This window comes from Watersipora subatra, chromosome 7, assembly GCF_963576615.1.
Source record: "Watersipora subatra chromosome 7, tzWatSuba1.1, whole genome shotgun sequence".
Taxonomy (NCBI): Eukaryota; Metazoa; Bryozoa; class Gymnolaemata; order Cheilostomatida; family Watersiporidae; genus Watersipora; species Watersipora subatra.
In genome coordinates, this window is record NC_088714.1 from 35,774,076 (window position 1) to 35,791,511 (window position 17,436).

The 17,436-nt window shown below is 35.0% G+C and overlaps 2 protein-coding genes across 2 annotated transcripts in view; one reads left to right on the forward strand and one right to left on the reverse strand.

The window, feature by feature from the left end:
• Nucleotides 1–3,604: 3,604 nt before the first annotated feature.
• LOC137399352 (protein cornichon homolog 1-like) lies at nucleotides 3,605–14,455 on the reverse strand. Its single transcript, XM_068085430.1, has 5 exons — nucleotides 14,335–14,455; nucleotides 13,876–13,944; nucleotides 13,456–13,568; nucleotides 7,276–7,419; nucleotides 3,605–4,164 (listed from the first exon to the last, which is right to left on the reverse strand). The coding sequence occupies exons 1-5, from the start codon at nucleotides 14,413–14,415 to the stop codon at nucleotides 4,134–4,136; spliced, it is 438 nt and encodes a 145-aa protein (XP_067941531.1). The 5' UTR covers nucleotides 14,416–14,455; the 3' UTR covers nucleotides 3,605–4,133.
• Nucleotides 14,456–14,923: 468 nt separating this feature from the next.
• Nucleotides 14,924–17,436, forward strand: part of LOC137401154 (26S proteasome regulatory subunit 4) — a 44,404-nt gene continuing 41,891 nt past the window's right edge. The window contains exons 1-2 of the mRNA XM_068087533.1: nucleotides 14,924–14,987; nucleotides 16,363–16,413. Of these exons, the coding sequence (XP_067943634.1) occupies nucleotides 14,985–14,987; nucleotides 16,363–16,413 (54 nt within the window). The 5' untranslated portion in view covers nucleotides 14,924–14,984. The remainder of the gene's footprint in view (nucleotides 14,988–16,362; nucleotides 16,414–17,436) is intronic.

Consider the following 17,436-nt stretch of genomic DNA (forward strand, 5'->3'; position numbering starts at 1 on the left):
GTATACACTTAGGTCTCAAAATATTTCAATATAATTGTCCTCGTGAGAAGAATGGGCCTTGACCCCAAATATAGTAATCTAACCTTACAAAAATATTTCTTAACAGGGTGTATCGTAACGCATGGCCGCATTGGTAAAATAATCAGCGTGCGCTATAGCTGGAGGCACCTACAGACAACATACGACCAAATTTGAGAAGTATACATAGTGTTTGTATAAATTTAGTTAATTTAATCTACTTTTGGCATTGAAATACTATTAATTAATATGACTTAATATTACTAACATTTACAATAATCTAGCTGCATTATTGTAACACTCCTCACAATACTTTTAAATAAGCAACTTTGAAAATACATTTGTTCAACTTAATCAATAATCTCAAATTTTCTGCCTTTTATATATTTTTCTTTCGGCATGTAACGAAAAGCATCATTATGTTGATTATTACTCATGCCAAAAAATTGTACAAACGTACAACTGCATGAAGACTTCAGTAAGATATGACGACAGATCGTACTTGTGAAGGTTTATGTTACCAGCATTTAACTCAGACAATGAGCTTTTCACCGTTAGAAAGAGTGCCCAATTTTATTAGATGTGACACGGAGCAATAATATACTAGCTAGATGTGACCCGGAGCAGTAATATACTAGCTAGATGTGACCCGGAGCAGTAATATACTAGCTAGATGTAACACGGAGCAGTAATATACTAGATAGATGTGACACGGAGCAGTAATATACTAGCTAAATGTGACACGGAGCAGCAATATACTAGCTAGATGTGACACGGAGCAGTAATATACTAGCTAAATGTGACACGGAGCAGTAATATACTAGCTAGATGTGACACGGAGCAGCAATATACTAGCTAGATGTGACCCGGAGCAGTAATATACTAGCTAGATGTGACACGGAGCAGCAATATACTAGCTAGATGTGACACGGAGCAGCAATATACTAGCTAGATGTGACACGGAGCAGCAATATACTAGCTAGATGTGACACGGAGCAGCAATATACTAGCTAGATTACGACTCCCACAATGTGCTAGCCTGAAATCTGGCAACTATCGCATTCTATTAATTGCCTAAAACTTTTTGAAATATAAATTTTAAAAATCTTTTGTTGCCAATTTATAATAGAAACACAGGGTAACATTACAATTAATCTACTAGAATGACAATAGTAATTATCAGTCGCAATAATAGTTATTCCGCATTTTTAACCTGTGGAGCATCTGTCGTATCTCTTCTTCACCTGAGTCGACTCGACAGACAGATCGCAGTAATTTGAATACATCTGTGTCTACTTCTTTTATCCGCAAAAGTTCATTTATGTGGGTGAAGCACTTGAACTTTTTACGGTATTTAATTATAGACCGAGCAACTTTTACAGGGACTTTCAACTGCAATAGAATAAGAATAGCAAAATATTATAGTCGGACTAGCGAAATATATTTCTATCCCGATAAAGAAATCTGAGAATTTAAATAGCTCATTTTTTGTTGCAAATTTTTAATAAAGCAAATCAAATGCTTGTCAAGCTGAAGATAATAGTATTTTTATCTTTAATTACAGACAACAGGGCTTTATTTGTCGATGAATGCGGATAAACTAAACAGTAAAAATTTGAGATTGTCCAAGTAGCACATTACATTAAAAAATCTACTTTGTTTGTAAAAAATGTCTCACCTTTCGAAGAGATGTCATTGAGCACATGTTTATATTTAGCTTACAAGAAGCTCGTTGAGATGGTCGCTTTATTATGCAAAATTTCTTTCTACAACGACTTGTTCTGTGTTTTCGATTTTTATTTGTGATGTAGCTAACCATTTTTAGGATATTGCTAATGCGCTGTCAACTCTGTTGGGCAAACATCTGATAGATTAGCATATCTAAACTAGGTACACAAAAAATGCTTACATCATATGCTCAGGTAGGTAAGTTTGCTGAAAGAAAGGTAGTTTATAGAGGAATGGAATTGTTAGTGAAAGCATTGCAGCAAAGCAAATATCTGCTAATACTTTTACTAAAGAAATTTTTCGTATTTCCTATAGCATATCTAGGGCAACAAACCACAAGTAGCATTGTTTTTAGCATCTTACGAAGCCTTGCCATCTGGTGGATCACCTCGTCAACAATGGAATTTCTAAGGAGACAACAATAATACATATCACGACGTCATCGCTCCAGCTACATTCGCTGAATAAAGACAGTTTCATAATGTTCTCCTTGAATGAATCAAACCATCAGCGGCATACAAGTATCAGATCAAGACAATTGAGAGGAAAACGTGCATACCCTGTATACCAACATCTAAACCAAAACAACAACAGCATTTGCCCGCATATGCGTGAGGTGGAGAGAAGCCTACCAAATCATCACAGGTTTGTTGCTGTAAACAACGAACTTTCGATCCATCCGCTTCGCGTTGGCATTAACCGCGGTATTCAGATGAGAAAGCCTCCAGTTACAAGAGTAAGACATGTAAAACCTATTATTATGGACAGCGCTGATAAAATGAAGGATGAGCCACTAGATGAGGTATTAATGAGAGGATTATTGCAACAAGTTCATGAGAGTGTCCACATCAACCGTATGATGCAGGTAGGTAGCTACGATAGCTGTTCAAAGGCCCAGGTTTTTTATTAACTTTGTTTAGAACTGTTAGTTCTCCCGATAACTGTTGCGAAAGGCTGTGTTGAAAACTTACCTTTAATTGATGCCACATGCTATTAACAGCTTAGTATCGAAACTGAGCAGATCCTGCATCCCTAGTAGCGTGTATGATAACTCCTAAGCAAGTACATGTGTTAACGTCATATTTATAGGCCTAATGAACAGTTGTTTATCAGAACATCAACTGTATTAGACTATGTTATTACTATTAGACGTTGAATACTGTATATAAATATTTAACAGCCATTAGTTTTAAGTTTTTTCCAATTGATTAATAAATAATTTGGTTGTATAGAGATAATTGGAATACTTAGAGAATGCCAGAGATCACAAAATAAATGGTGCTTTGCCAGGTCCAACCTCGACTGACTGCACTGAGCTATGGCACTGATCAAGAAACCCAAACATTACCATCTATGCAAGTGTACACAACGCCACCTCGAGCGCAAGCACTAGAAACATACCCAATTGTACGCTATGGACGGAGATCCCTGCCAATCAAACCTAAATCTTGCGCAAGAAGAATTCCTTCCATTATTGCCAAAAGAAGTGGGCCCCTTGACATATTTAAAGCTACATTTATACAAATCTTTGGCTATGTTAGTAGCATAATATTCAGAATCTTCACCAACAAAGACCTTTTTGCTGGGACTGCTCTATGAGTTCCTGTAAACGTGATGCTGAGTTATTCGTGGAACAAAAACGTGATAGACGATGATGAACACTACAGTTTCCTTACAAAGTGTTGAATGTGTTGTAAGGCAAGACAAGCTTGAAATCGTTATTTAAGCTCATTTTAAAAATAGACAAACGGCTCCTAAAACTATTGTAATTTTACAATAGGCTGTATATATGCTCCAAATATAACTGACTCAAAAGATTGCTGCTACCTCTGAAGTGTAATAAAAAAAATCTTTAAACAACTGTATGCAATCTCTTTATTGACAAGGACAACGCCAAAAGTTATCATACCGATAGCCAGCCAGTCGATGAGCAAAACTATGGGTATTTGACGCAGAAACCCAAGCAATACACAACAATAAAAGTGGATTGGTAAATAGCCCTTACCATGAGCAACACCTTAGGCTGACTATGTATAATCCATTCAGCTATAGGATAATTGGTGAGATGACAGATGTCTGCCCAATGTTGCAGCCAGCATTAGAATAAGCATTATTGTGAGGAACACTCAAAAACAAACTATAAAATTAGTAGATGGATAATCATAGATATTATGGGCAGTTAGCATCAACAAGAGATTGAAATACGAGGAGGCTGTACAATACAAATAATATCACTAATTTTTAAAACTTTGTTCACTAACAAAGCCTCTCAAAATAGCATTGTAATTGGGGTATTTTACATGTAAGATACGAGTTTCTGTCAGCATTGGCATTTGAAGGCATCACAGTAGTAAAATGTGAGAAAGTGTCATCTGCTCATCTTTCGTCTAGTTGGACGTCACCAGCACATATATCATACTGCAAAATACAACAAGGTGGGAGAGATTACGGTTTTATTACAACTAAGAAGATCATGATATGTCATAGATTGTTAGACAAACTATCGCACATGTGCTTTTGTCTATAAGGGTCATGATCACAGAAACCATGGTTAAGTCGGGATTGTAAGATTTGGAGTTATCTACATTAGTAGAATGAGAAATTTCTCAGTTATTTTGCAAGAATTTTGATTCTCGCTTAATTACAGCAGATTTTATGGTCAATAAACTGAATGCACGTTTACCATTAGTGCGAAAACATGGTTCTGAGAAAACTGTTGTTAAAGTTTGAGAAACGAAAACCAATGCACAATTTTGTTTACACTTCAAAACGTCATAGCAACCAATATCAAGAAGTGATATTTATCTAGATTTCAATATTTATATCCAAAAAATTATGCCGAATTTAAAAATCTAAACAGATTTTAGCTAGTTGTCATAAAAATAGCTGTATATTTATAAGAAAATGTATTACTTAATTTTGCGAATATTAAAAACGGCTTGGCAGTACCGCGATATCGGGCACAGCCAAATCATCAACAAAATCTTTAGAAAAATAACAACAGTAACATATTGCACACCATCGGTCACTATATACTTCGATCTTAGAAACTCGAATAATTATTTTTATAACTAAATCTGATAATAATCTTATAAAATCGAATAATTATTCTTATAATTATATATTGTAATAATCTTGTAAGAATCGTTAGGAAAATATTATCGCAATTCCCTTTACGTTCACTGCTTTTTGACATTAGTTGGAATACCAAAGTACTCATTATAAGTGTCCAAAATGTCAGAGTTATCTTTAAAATCGGCAAAAAAAAAACGATTGTATTTATCGGACGCCCTTTTTCAGTACTACCTGTTTAGCATAGCAACGGTTTTAAAGGTTTTTTTTGAGGGTTAAAAACTTCTATTGACTAAACTGACTTCAGATTCAGAAAAATCAATCTTTGATTGATCCAGATGCACGTGCTACAAAAATCATTACCAATATTATAAATTCAGTTGGTGTAACTTCAAAGTCGGATAACTCAATTTCGTGATTTGCGACTTAACCATGGTTTCTGTGACCGCGACACATATATCGGTTACATTGCGGCAAGTTCCACATAAAGATTATGCAAACAACAACTGTATTGCGCTGTGTACTAACAAACAATGTGATTGGCTAATCCAATAACTATTTCATAACAATTATAAAACTTGACAATCTGCTGAGCCCTTTAGGTAAACAGACTGCTTCATTCTTAGATACCCATGAAAATGGATTAGTAGATTAGTAGTTTAGTAGTTGTTGAGTTTTTGAACTACAAACTAGCCTGCAATGAAATTAAAATTGCCCTTGCTCGCAGTTCCCTAAAATTTCCAATATAACCTAACAAAGTATAATAGCTTGTCTACTGTTAAACTATTAGAACTACTGTAAAATATTTATGTGGATGCCACCTACTTTTGACCACCCTTATAGGAGGTTAGAAAATAGAGCAATACCCTTTAAATGAATGTCACCTCTATTTGACCACCAATTTGACATTCTTTGATCCTCACAAACCCATAATAGCAAGTGATCAGTAGCAAAATGTCTTCAAAATTGTACTAAAACAGTAAAAATGGCTAAAAATGGCTCAGTTACATCGATAACAATTAATTATTTCGTTGTTTCTGTTCGTATTGAAAATCGTTTTCCAACTCCAAAGCTTCTTGGTTTTATCGTTGAAACTTTGAAAGCAACACCCTAGAAATACTTAATAACTGTATGAGGCTAGTAGTACTTCATTGTTTAACGCGGTCGCGATACTTCGACGTATGTGAAAAACAGTTTACATTTACGATGGTATATGAACAACTAGTCTTACATGAACAACTAGTTTTACATGAACAACTAGTTTTAGGCTAACAGATGTGTTTAGCGCCCACGTGGCTAAAAATTTATCATTTGTTTGAAATGCAACACGTAAAAGTTTTACTCCTCCAAAATAAAATTGTTTGGGCGCTACCATCGACTAGTTCAGCAGTGCAGAAGAAAAGTTGAGACCAGAAGACATCGTGCAAAGTATTGAATGACCAGAAGATAATTTTATTCCAAGCAAAAGCAACAATCAGAACGTAACTGGCTGAGCAAATGGCACAAATAATTTTGTTTCAAAAGTGTTAATTTTGGTTTCTACATGTATTATAAATATGGTTTGTTTATATCAATTGTTCTTGAATATATATTTGTAGCATTTGATAGATTGCTATTATTATATAACTTATAAATTTGAAAATTTCTAGCATATTATTTGATAGCAACGTTGCAGTTTATAAAGCTTACAATGGCTTACAGTTTTGGCTGCAAACTGTAGAAAACATCCATGAGTGCAATGAGTTTTAATGCAACATCATGAAATATAGTTATATAAATATATCTTCAAATTTAGAATGAAATAAACAAATTAAAGCTCCAACAAACTGCTCAGCAGGGCCACAGGCTACATTATCATCATTATTATCATTATGCAGGGCACAGGCTACATTATCATCATTATTATCATTATGCAGGGCACAGGCTACATTATCATCGCAGTTTAATTGTGAGCAATAGATATCAACTGGTAAAGATATTTCTCGGCTTCCCAATGCATATTTATTTTAAGATCTCCCAGTGAGAGGTAAGTTAGCAGATTTCTTGTATCTAAAAGGGTTAATATCGCTGCGCCTGAAGGAAAGTGCAAAATTTAGGAGACTTCTGCTTCGCTCATAAAAAGGATTAAATCTATCTTCCCGAAATTCTGATGAGCTATTTTAAAAAACACACCCAAGCCTGTTTGAACGCCACCTCCATTTGACCATGACTATAAGGAAAGGGTTGAAAAATAGAGCGCAATGGGGCTCAAAGAGGTTGTATGGTATATAAAAAACCAGTCTTAAAAGAGATTGACCTTCATCCTACTTCATCCCTTATTTACGAGCAACTATGTTTGGGGTTTTCCAAACAAGATCCCGGTTGCAAACTGAAAACTAGAGGCTACAATAACCATATGAGACACCGGCTGCTAGATAGCCACTGCGCAATGCCCAAGAAGGAACCAACTAGAGATACCTGTACAAGTAGTAGAAGAAAGAGATGAGGTAGAAGGCAAGTTTAACCCAACCCTCTCGCATGCACTTGGTTAGATTATCCGCATTCATGACAGTTGTTGGATCATACAGTCCTGGCCCGCTCATGACAGGTCTTGACATGTATCTGCAAATGATGTTACACAAATAATAACTTGATAACTTAACTAGAATACTAGTATTAGTGGAGACATTGGCAGCACTACATGTTTTTTGCCGCAAGGTACCGACAACTAGTCTCTGAGTTAAGAAAGGTAAAGAGATAGTCACTACAGAGGTGAAACGAGACAGTTTTTTTAAAAGAAAAACTGTCTTGTAAAAACTAGAGACAGTAAAATAAGGAGCACTTGGTGATGATTTCACTACACAAGGAGTAGCGCACTTGATATATGAAATTGATAAACTTCTTTTTAAATTGAATTCTCTCCTCGTGTAAAGGATTTAAATACAACATTTTAATGGCAATATGCATGTATTTTTTTATAAAAAAAAGTGACACAAACTGCTCTGACGGAGCGAAGTTACATACCTCTAAGAACTTTGAGCTTGATTGATAATAATTATTATAAACATATTGCTTTGTACATGTATATTTTTACCATCTATTGAATAGGTCTTACTTTATATTGTAATGAAATGTGTAATGAAACCGATAGCCGCCGATCTACAAAGAAGTACCGCAACTAAAAAACAACGAGATAACACTTTAATTCTTATTGTTTCATTTATGTTCAGTTTTGTTTGTGTATTAATAGTAGTAAGTGAATTATATTTAAATTGTACTCATGAAATTATATGAAGTACTATATATATTGAACTAACGAGAATGTCATTGTTACCCAGAACACGGACTATGGTCGACACGGCCTTTAGTTTGTTTCTCCGTGTCCGGGCAAGTTTTACCCCTAATTGGTTGATATAAAAGAGGACGAATTTTATGAAGGGCAGTTGGTGTTTGGACACGATACGATAAAATACAGATATTTTACCCGCAACAGTTTTATTTATTAAACCGGATCTGGAGGGTAATTGGATACGACCCGGTATCTAGTTTTAAAGATGTGGTTGCGTCAAATTTGAGTTGATCTTAAAAGAAAGCATTTTTTTTCTCTATCAGTTGATATGTTGTTTGTTGTGTTACGCGATCGCATTGCCAAGATATTTGAAGATTAAAACCGAAAAAATCTGATTGCCGTAAAAACGCTCAGGCCACAAAAACGTGCCCAGACTTGCCCAAAATGATGTCACGCGTTATACAACCTGTCTCTATCTCTCGTATTCACATCGGCTATTTGCGATAAAAGTCTAGTCCTACGCGGTTCTATTGGCATATATTTTATTTTGTATTTGCTCATGTTGGCTAGAATAAAATTTTAAATCCAGCTACAGATGCATTATTATGAATGTTTCAAAGGCATCAAATAACGAAAATTGAAAATTTGTTCTACTCACTTTCTCTAAATGTTGTGTAAACATTTGGGTACCGACTACCAATTCTACCGGTCTACGGTAATTCTGTCAAGCTAACTACGTTGAATAAGGTCTTTGTATCAGCACAGTTCCGCCGCTACCCCTACTAACGATATACAGCCTCCCATAAGTCCCGCCCACCTTATGTCCGTCGCTTATCCTTGGGGCGGGGCTGAATATCATTGCCTACACCGACTACAGTACTAGTTTCTTACTACCGTAAGTAAGCCGCGTCTTTGGAAAGAATATACATAGGGAGTTTTAAGGATGAGAAGTCTGCTGCAACCTGAATTTGAACTCACATTCTCCAGTTCTGCGGACATCCATATACCATTCACTACAATATTCTGCAAATCATGTTTTGCATTATCTTCAACAATATTATTTTATTATATAATTTTTACAAGCAAAAATATTTTCATCTCGGCATAAAGCTTTTATTAAAAATATTCATCAAGTCGTGGCCACTCACATAGTTTTAGCTGATACAATAAGACAAATTCATCTACTGCAACAAACTCAAACAAAACATCATGGTTTATGCAGCACACATTCAAGTCTCTCTTTCCTCTTTATGGCAGTTTCCACACTGATAAAGCTGCTTCGGCTGGTGGGACGACATAAACATTCTGTAATCAGTAAAACAAATGCAATAAATATATGTCATTCATAGATATGTCATTCTAAGCGTATCTATTGAAAGCTTTCAAATTGGGAGTTAAAGAGATTGCGAGTGTAATTTTAAAAACGAATAAACGTTTAACAAAGGCACAAGTACGCCAAGCCAACGATTCGGAGCTTTGGTTCTGGAAATAAAAGATTTGCATTGATCAATTGATTTTCTTCACTTTCTACAAGTGAAAAGTGAACATCTAATGTCAAATCATAAATCTAATTTACTAGATAAAGCTGCCACAGAAAGTTTGAAGCAAATGTAGCTAGGTGAACCGATATAGTGATAGCAAAAATTTTATTAATTAGTACATGTATTAATGAGTACTAAAATATTACCTTTAGTATATTCATCAATCTAAGCCATTGTATAGCTAGATGCTAAAGATTGAAAAGAAGCCGTCAAGAACTCACTGTACATACGCATCTCGCACGCGCAGGAAATTACATTTTAGCCTCAAACAGGGAAATATAATCTGAATGTAAACTCAACAGGAAACTTTATAGGAGACTCAAAGTAAAAGATAAATTTACCTCCATTCTCCGATCTTCCTCCGTAGAACTTTAACTACCTGATGCCAAGAAAACTTGGAGTCACCTTCGCAGTAACTTTACAGCAATTTTATAATTACATGTATGTTGTTCGCCAATAAAACGTGTCGATCGAGTAATTAATTAAAGTAACGATGTTAATTAATTTAGTAAATATCGATGTCCGTGCGATTTAATAATAGAGTAAAATCCCTAAATTTGAGATCACAGACAACGCGTTTTACGAATGATAACATTTATTACGGCCTATATAAAAATTTCGCGCTGATGATTGGCTAAGGAAGCGACCTCATATTTATCGCTCGTGGTTTCTTTTCAGATATATTGCTTGTGACGTCACGAAAGAAGCACCCGCTGGAACGTGAGCTTTTTAAAAGAGGGCCTCATTCAAACGCATATATCTCTGGACAGGGTTGGTCTACAAAGACAAAAATGCCATCAAATTGTAGCTGATGTTTTAGCCTTTTATGGGTCTTAATTTCATTAAATCAAATTTTTTGACGCAACCACATCTTTAAGGACACAGAACCGGACTACAATATACTAGAAATTCCCCTGTTATACAGCCCATGACCAAAGTGAGAATGGAAAAAGAAAACGTACTGCCGGTTGAAAAGTGCAATATTAGCAGTCAAATGGCACTGCAATAGGAGAGCTGCAATAGGAGAGCTGCAATGGTAGCTGTAATGTACTGGGTGTTATTATGTACAACAAACAGCAATAATGAAAGGAAAAGATTATATGTTTATATCTCTTCCCTGCAATAGGAGAAATGCAATATTAGAAGTAAAATGGCAAGCTGCTGTGTAATATACACAGGCTGGGGGGACTGTATATCATTGGTCATAGCAACCAATATCAAGAAGTTGTGATATTTATCTAGATTTCTGTATTTATATCTACAAGATTATGCTGAATTTAAAAATCTAAACAGATTTTAGCTGGTTGTCATAAAAATAGATGTATATCTATAAGAAAATGTAGGCCTATTACTTAATTTTGCAGATATTAAAAACGGCTTGGCAGTACCGCTATATTGGGCACAGCCGCAATATCATCAAAAAATCTTTTGAAAAATAATAACTGTAACATATTGCACACCATCGTTCACTATATACTTCGATCTTGTAAATTCGAATGATTATTGTTATAACTAAATCTTATAATATCGTACAAAATCGAATAATTATTCTTACAATTAAATATTGTAATAATCTTATAAGAATCGTTAGAAAAATATCATCGTCATTTCCTTTACTTTCACTGCTTTGGACATCAGTTGGAATACCAAAGTACTCATTATAAGTGTCCAAAATGTCAGAGTCCGGTAGAATCGGCAAAAAAGAAATGATTACTTTTCAGTACTTCTATGTTAATTACAGAAACCTTCGGCAATTGGACAATGCCATAGACTGGTGAAATGTGCACGTTTTTCTCGTGAAATGCGCACGACTTAATGGTTCTACTCTCTGTCCCACAGCCTTATCGACGTTTTGTTAGCCGGTCTTAATTTTGATTTAAAAAGGCTTGTCAAGTTTTTATGGCAGTTTTAGGCCAAATTAATCTGTCTATGTATAATCCAATCATATGGGTTAGTTTTAGGATACTGCGTCAACCTTTCAAAGGCTTGGTAACATATTTAAATATGTTTATATGTGTTTTGTATCATTACTATACTAAAACGACTCCAACACAAAAATGGTTAAATTTTTTGATTGGGATTTCGGTACAAGGGTTTGGTAACGGCTGTTGACGGATAATTCTTTGGGAGTTGTGTGCGCATATGCATTTATCATAAAGCTCCCAAACAATCGCTTCGCTCGTGTTGGCCGTGGGATTAACAGGGCATTAGTCCGAACTACATGATTAGACTCGGTGGCCAACATAATCAATAACAACAGGTAGTAACAGACCGGGTATAACTTTAAAGGCAGTTGCCCGCAATCCATTACAATATATGGAGTTGTTGTAACCACGAGAAGCCATGTTTTAACAGCCGTGCGCTGGCGCTTTAGTTCTATTTCCTGTCTCGAGTTTGGCAATAGTTAGGTCGAGACGAGATCGATCCGGGACAAGACAGGCCGATACTCAAGATGTCTCGTTCCACCTCCAAGTCACTAATAGCCTGACTATATTCCTTCTACTGCGAAACCTTGACTTACCGTACTTTACGGACTATAAACCGCACCTCTATATAAGCCGCATCTGCTTTATTTTCCAAAAAAATGATAATAAAACAATACATAGGCCGCACCTTTGTATAGGCCGCAGAACTCAGGACGGTGCTTTTCAACACAGCAGCAACTTTCCGGTTTAAAACAAAACAGTGCCTAACGGCACTGTTTCGTATTAACCGACGCTTTTAACCTAGTGCCTAACGGAACAGTACTGTTAGGCATTGTTTCGTACTTTCTTTCACCGCTAGAGGCGCACTAACCGGAGATTCTGGTTAATGCGCCCTAGCCATGAAAGAAAAAGCCACAGAATAGCCGCACCCTTATAGAAGCCGCATGGCTCAAATCATCAGAAAAAAGTAGCGGCTAATAGTCCGAAAAGTACGGTACACACACCTCGACACCTACAAACACAAGTTTTTTCAAATACAACATAGAATTTGACTATATTTGTTTCAACATACAAAGTGATTTCCAACAAAAGATACCCAATATCATAGCAAAGTTGGCAGAAATTGCAGACGAAGTGTACAGACATAGAAATTGTACAGTTACTATTAATTATATCTATTGTAAGTCAAGGTGAGTTATGCTGTGTAGTTCTCTCAGTTACTCTGCCATCAATTGTACACACTGCGAAACTTCTTTCTGTTCCCTGACGTGACAATAAAAACCTCTCACTGATTATTAATTACTTTATTAGTTTACATTTCATTTTGAGGTTTATATTTAGTTTTTTAAACAGTTTCATAAAAATTATTTCTTTTGATACAAAAGGGTATTTATTAATAGAAGTATTTAGCGTTTATTTATCGAGTTCTGAAATGAATTGAAAAAAGATACATTGCATTGTAATGCTAACAACTGCTCCAACATAAAATGGTTTTAACGTAAGAAGCAGTAGATTAACTTTGTATGTCAAAGTTTGACAGCATTTAAAGACCTTGGGTTTAAATATAACTGACAAAAAGATATATTGAAAACCTAAACAAGCAGCAAATGTTGAAATAATTTAGTGATTAATAAATATGTACATGCAAAATAAATACAATCTTTGTTGTTGGTGCCATTACACATTTTAAAACTTTACAGTCAATTATTAAGACAGTGAATATGTAGAAGAGTCAGTGGCGCAAATGTCAATTTGTTGGTATCATTTACAGTTGATGTGATAGCGACTCAAAAAGTTCACAACATTGGGTGACATGCAACCAAATTTGCTCCAAAGCAATTCTCAACCGGCACTATAATGCACAGTATTCATCGTAGATGGTAGTCACAAATAATGATCTTACCTTTGAACATGATAGGCTATCAGTGGTACGTTGAACAACAAAGACCCAAACTGAGCAGCAAATAGAAACAAGATGTTATAGAAGATGTGAACCCCATATTCCGGCAGTACCAGCTGAAACAGCAACAATTGATACGCAGTTAATGGTATATCTAGCCTATATCAGTGAAGTAAAATTTCAGTATATGTTACGAACAAATGAAAACTCAAGCCTACATCATAAAACAATGCAGTTTTAAAACTTTTAAAACGAAGGTTTCATATCTAAAGATAATAAAAACCGTAACTCATATAATAGCCCAAACTGAATGGCCGACTAGCTTTAAACTTGTATCTCTGTTATACCTTTGCAAAAATGAGAAGATGAGCGCAAACACATACAGGCTGTCTATCAATTACAATGGTGTTGGACTGCACTCACCGGATTCAGAGTGTTACATTGGTCAATTGGGTTCTTGTAGTCAGTCTTCAACTCATCAAATGCTATAATCTAAAATATTGTTAAATGTTTTTAACTGAATTTTCCAGTATAACAAGCGGATGAAGCCAGTGTAACATTCGACCGATTTTAGCTATAAGAACATATCTGTTGCGTGACTAACAAGCTTTCGGTATATGGATACAACATAGCCTTAAAATAAGAGATATTTCTGTTAAAAGTAACTCACAATAACGCAACAAAACTGCAAAAGAAATTGCAGTTAACTCCTGCAGTGCTTGCTTTGATCGTGAACTATTGTTTTTAATCCGATAACTAATTACATCATTGGCGACTTAAGCCGTCTGCAATATCTAGGTTGCATTACATAACAGTTAATGAAGGGTCCGTGTGAAAAAATTTAAAATATACAGCCAATCATAAATCAAAAATCTTACTTACGTGATATATAGCAAAAAATATCAAAATTGCGCTGAGAATTAAGGCTACAATATAACAAAAAGCAGCAAACGTAAACGCCATTGTTGGCACAAAATCACCTAAACCGGTTCCGGAAAAGATTTGCTATTGTAAGTGAATGTATTCGCTAGCTGTAGCCTCACCACAAGAAAGGTTTCGAGGACCAAATTTAGGGCCCAGAAGAAACCTAGCTAAAATGAAAGATCCCGGCTATTTTTCTTCTTTTAGCGCTTCACGCATGTGCGAAAAATTTCAGAAAGTAATTGGATCGCTCTACGTGCAGGCTAGTGCATAGTTAATAGATATAGTAAACCCTTGTACTACGTATATCTATGGCATAGTTTGATAGTCGCTCCAACCCTGTCTCTCATTGGCCCGTTATGTTTGGCAGTGGTACTAGCAAAAGTGTATTAAATACTAAATTTGGTTGATAAAGTTATCAAACGACTATATTTTTTAGTCTGAAATTTAAAGTTTAATCCTTCTGTTTACCAATTGGCAGTGCTTTCATAATCATAAAAAAATTGTTTCTAACGAGCCAATCAGATTACTTAGTTCCATCCAATAGAAGGCGCGGTTTAATAAAACTGCTGGTCTGCATATAGATTTATCTAAGCTAATTGTTCAGAGCGATGGTGAGTAGAGGCGAAATAATTGTTACACATACTAGTTTTGAGACGCTTAATGCGGAAATCACTTCTCAAAGTGTTTAGTTTTATAAGCTATCTGAATTCTTGTTATAAAATTGTGTAACTGTTTTCGTAGGTTAAAAACAAACAGTTATACACACATTTTACACGTTTGCCATGACTAGCCAAAAATGAGAAGTTTTATTTTTTCATTACATATTGATATCGCGATATGTAATAAGCAAACACCTTAACTAAACTGGTACTGTTAATACCCTTATGTTTAACTGTCATATTATGTCGCTGAACATCAGCTAAACCGTGTTCAACATTGTAAAGTGAAGTTTAGTCGAATAGACAATGCTCGAAACTGCTGTTGCCACAGGTCATTACTCGAATTCATAGACTATTAGTCGAAATTGAAGAGTATTAGAAAGATTTGTGTACTTTTTAATAGTTGGAACGCTATCATATTGTTCTCATTATTAAAAAGTACTCATCTAGCCATAACATCACCATCATGCCATCTCAAAAAGTTTCATTAGGCCTATATATATAGCGTGTAAAGCAAGTAAACATGTATGTCAGTAAATTTGTGGCAGCTTTCAACTAACCAAACTTTGCATAGCAATTTAGAACGTAAATCAACGAAAAACACAATATGCTATACGTGTGTTTTATTCAACCCACATATCACAGAATTCTATATAAAAAAATAAGTTGCATGTGCATCAACAATATGTGTAGTATTTTTACGGTATGCAATTAGAACATAGCATATGTTTAGCTGTAAAAGCTATTGAAAATCATAAAGCTAAACTAACACCAAGTTAAATATAAATTTAGCTAACAGATATAAACTTACTATTAATAATGTATTATAATTATGTTTTTGTCCAATATTATTGTTTTTGATTAAATGACTCAAGTTTTTGACTACTAGCTCAAATTTTCGACCATAACTCCACTTTTTACGAAAGGCTTTAATTTCGACTAATGGCCGTTTAGCATATGTGGATTTTGAGGAGCGTCTCCTCTTTTTGCGTTTGTTTAGAGTCAGAGTGCTATGTTGAGTGGCACTTCTTATCGTACCTTTCCTGTCGATTTTGATTAGTTATATTTTATTCAAGTGGGTTGTTTTGTTGCATACGATTGCTGCATATAGGTTTGACCGATTCCAATTAGATCAATTGGTCTGTATTAGTAATGGTCTTGTAATGCCTAATGTTTAAGATATTATCTGTATATTTTTAGCTATTAATAAGATTCATTAAATGACATATTGCTTTTTTTGCGTAATAAATGTAAGACTGTTGTTATGCTTTGGTCAAACCTAGATTATATCTGCGCTAACTGTTCTAACATTTTTATTGACTTATAGGGTCAGAACCAATCTGGTGCAGGAGCTGGTGGGGAGAAAAAAGATGACAAGGTAAAACAAGTTCAGCGTTAAGATTGTAGATTAACTTATGCGCTCTAACATTGTCAAATGTTATAACTTTTGCCATTTTTAACCCTTCGAACCCTGGCCGTCCTTTTCAATGCGTGTCAGTATCTCTGGGCACCTTGACAGACAGTAGGACGTTTTAAATTCTCTATAAAATATATCTAAATATGCTCATAATTTGATGATATTTGATGAAACACTGGTAAACAAACGCAACAACATACACACTGCAACATACAGTAAATGTCACCAAATATAAAACAAATTTGTTTCACAATTCTTCGGGCTAAAGCCATAAAAGTTCGTACGATTTTTACAAGTTTTAAAATCTTTGTGGTAACATCATATCCATCGAGCAGTCGTTTCATCATCGCTTCTGACTCAACGAATGAGTCATATAAAGCTTTTTCGCAATATCGTCTCGGTACAATTATTAACGAAGGAAGTAGGTAAAGATATTTGAAAATGTTAAAAGAATGACAAAAATATTTCTGGTTTAACACCCAGTGCAAGAATAAATTTGTTTGGTTTATGCTTTTAATTTATGTTTTATGATTTTGTACTCAAAATAAAGATTGGTCCACTAACTTTGAAAGTTATGAAGGCTTTTTTTAGAGCGTTTCGATATCGTTCTCGCGAACGACACAATCGACACAACAAGCTCCGCCCATAAATATGTGACGTACACTAGCATTTTAGGAACAGAAGTTGGAGATGTTTAGTCCGATCTAGAATTATAGAGATGGGTGTCTTAAAACTCACTATTATCTAAATTCAGCCTTCGAAATAATTTCAGTCTTTTATGAAAGTCAGATAAACTATTTAACATTGCTCGTAGCTTGTTTTAGGATGTTTAATAGACTGAACGCCGAGAAAAGTGAGCTCAAAAAAGGCGATAACAACGCTAGCTTGTAATGAAATCGCGTTTCTCTGACCTCATTTTTGTTGGAGTTCAGCCTATTAAACATTCTGTAACAAGCTACATTTACGAGCAATTGTAAATAGTTT

Excerpts from the sequence above, each read along its gene's own strand:
- LOC137399352 (XM_068085430.1), bottom strand. The coding sequence starts at position 14,415 with ATGGCGTTTACGTTTGCTGCTTTTTGTTATATTGTAGCCTTAATTCTC. Across the intron at positions 13,569-13,875 it reads AATGTAACACTCTGAATCCG|CTGGTACTGCCGGAATATGG; the intron begins GTGAGTGCAGTC and ends TTGCTGTTTCAG. Across the intron at positions 7,420-13,455 it reads ATAGCCTATCATGTTCAAAG|ATACATGTCAAGACCTGTCA; the intron begins GTAAGATCATTA and ends CATCATTTGCAG.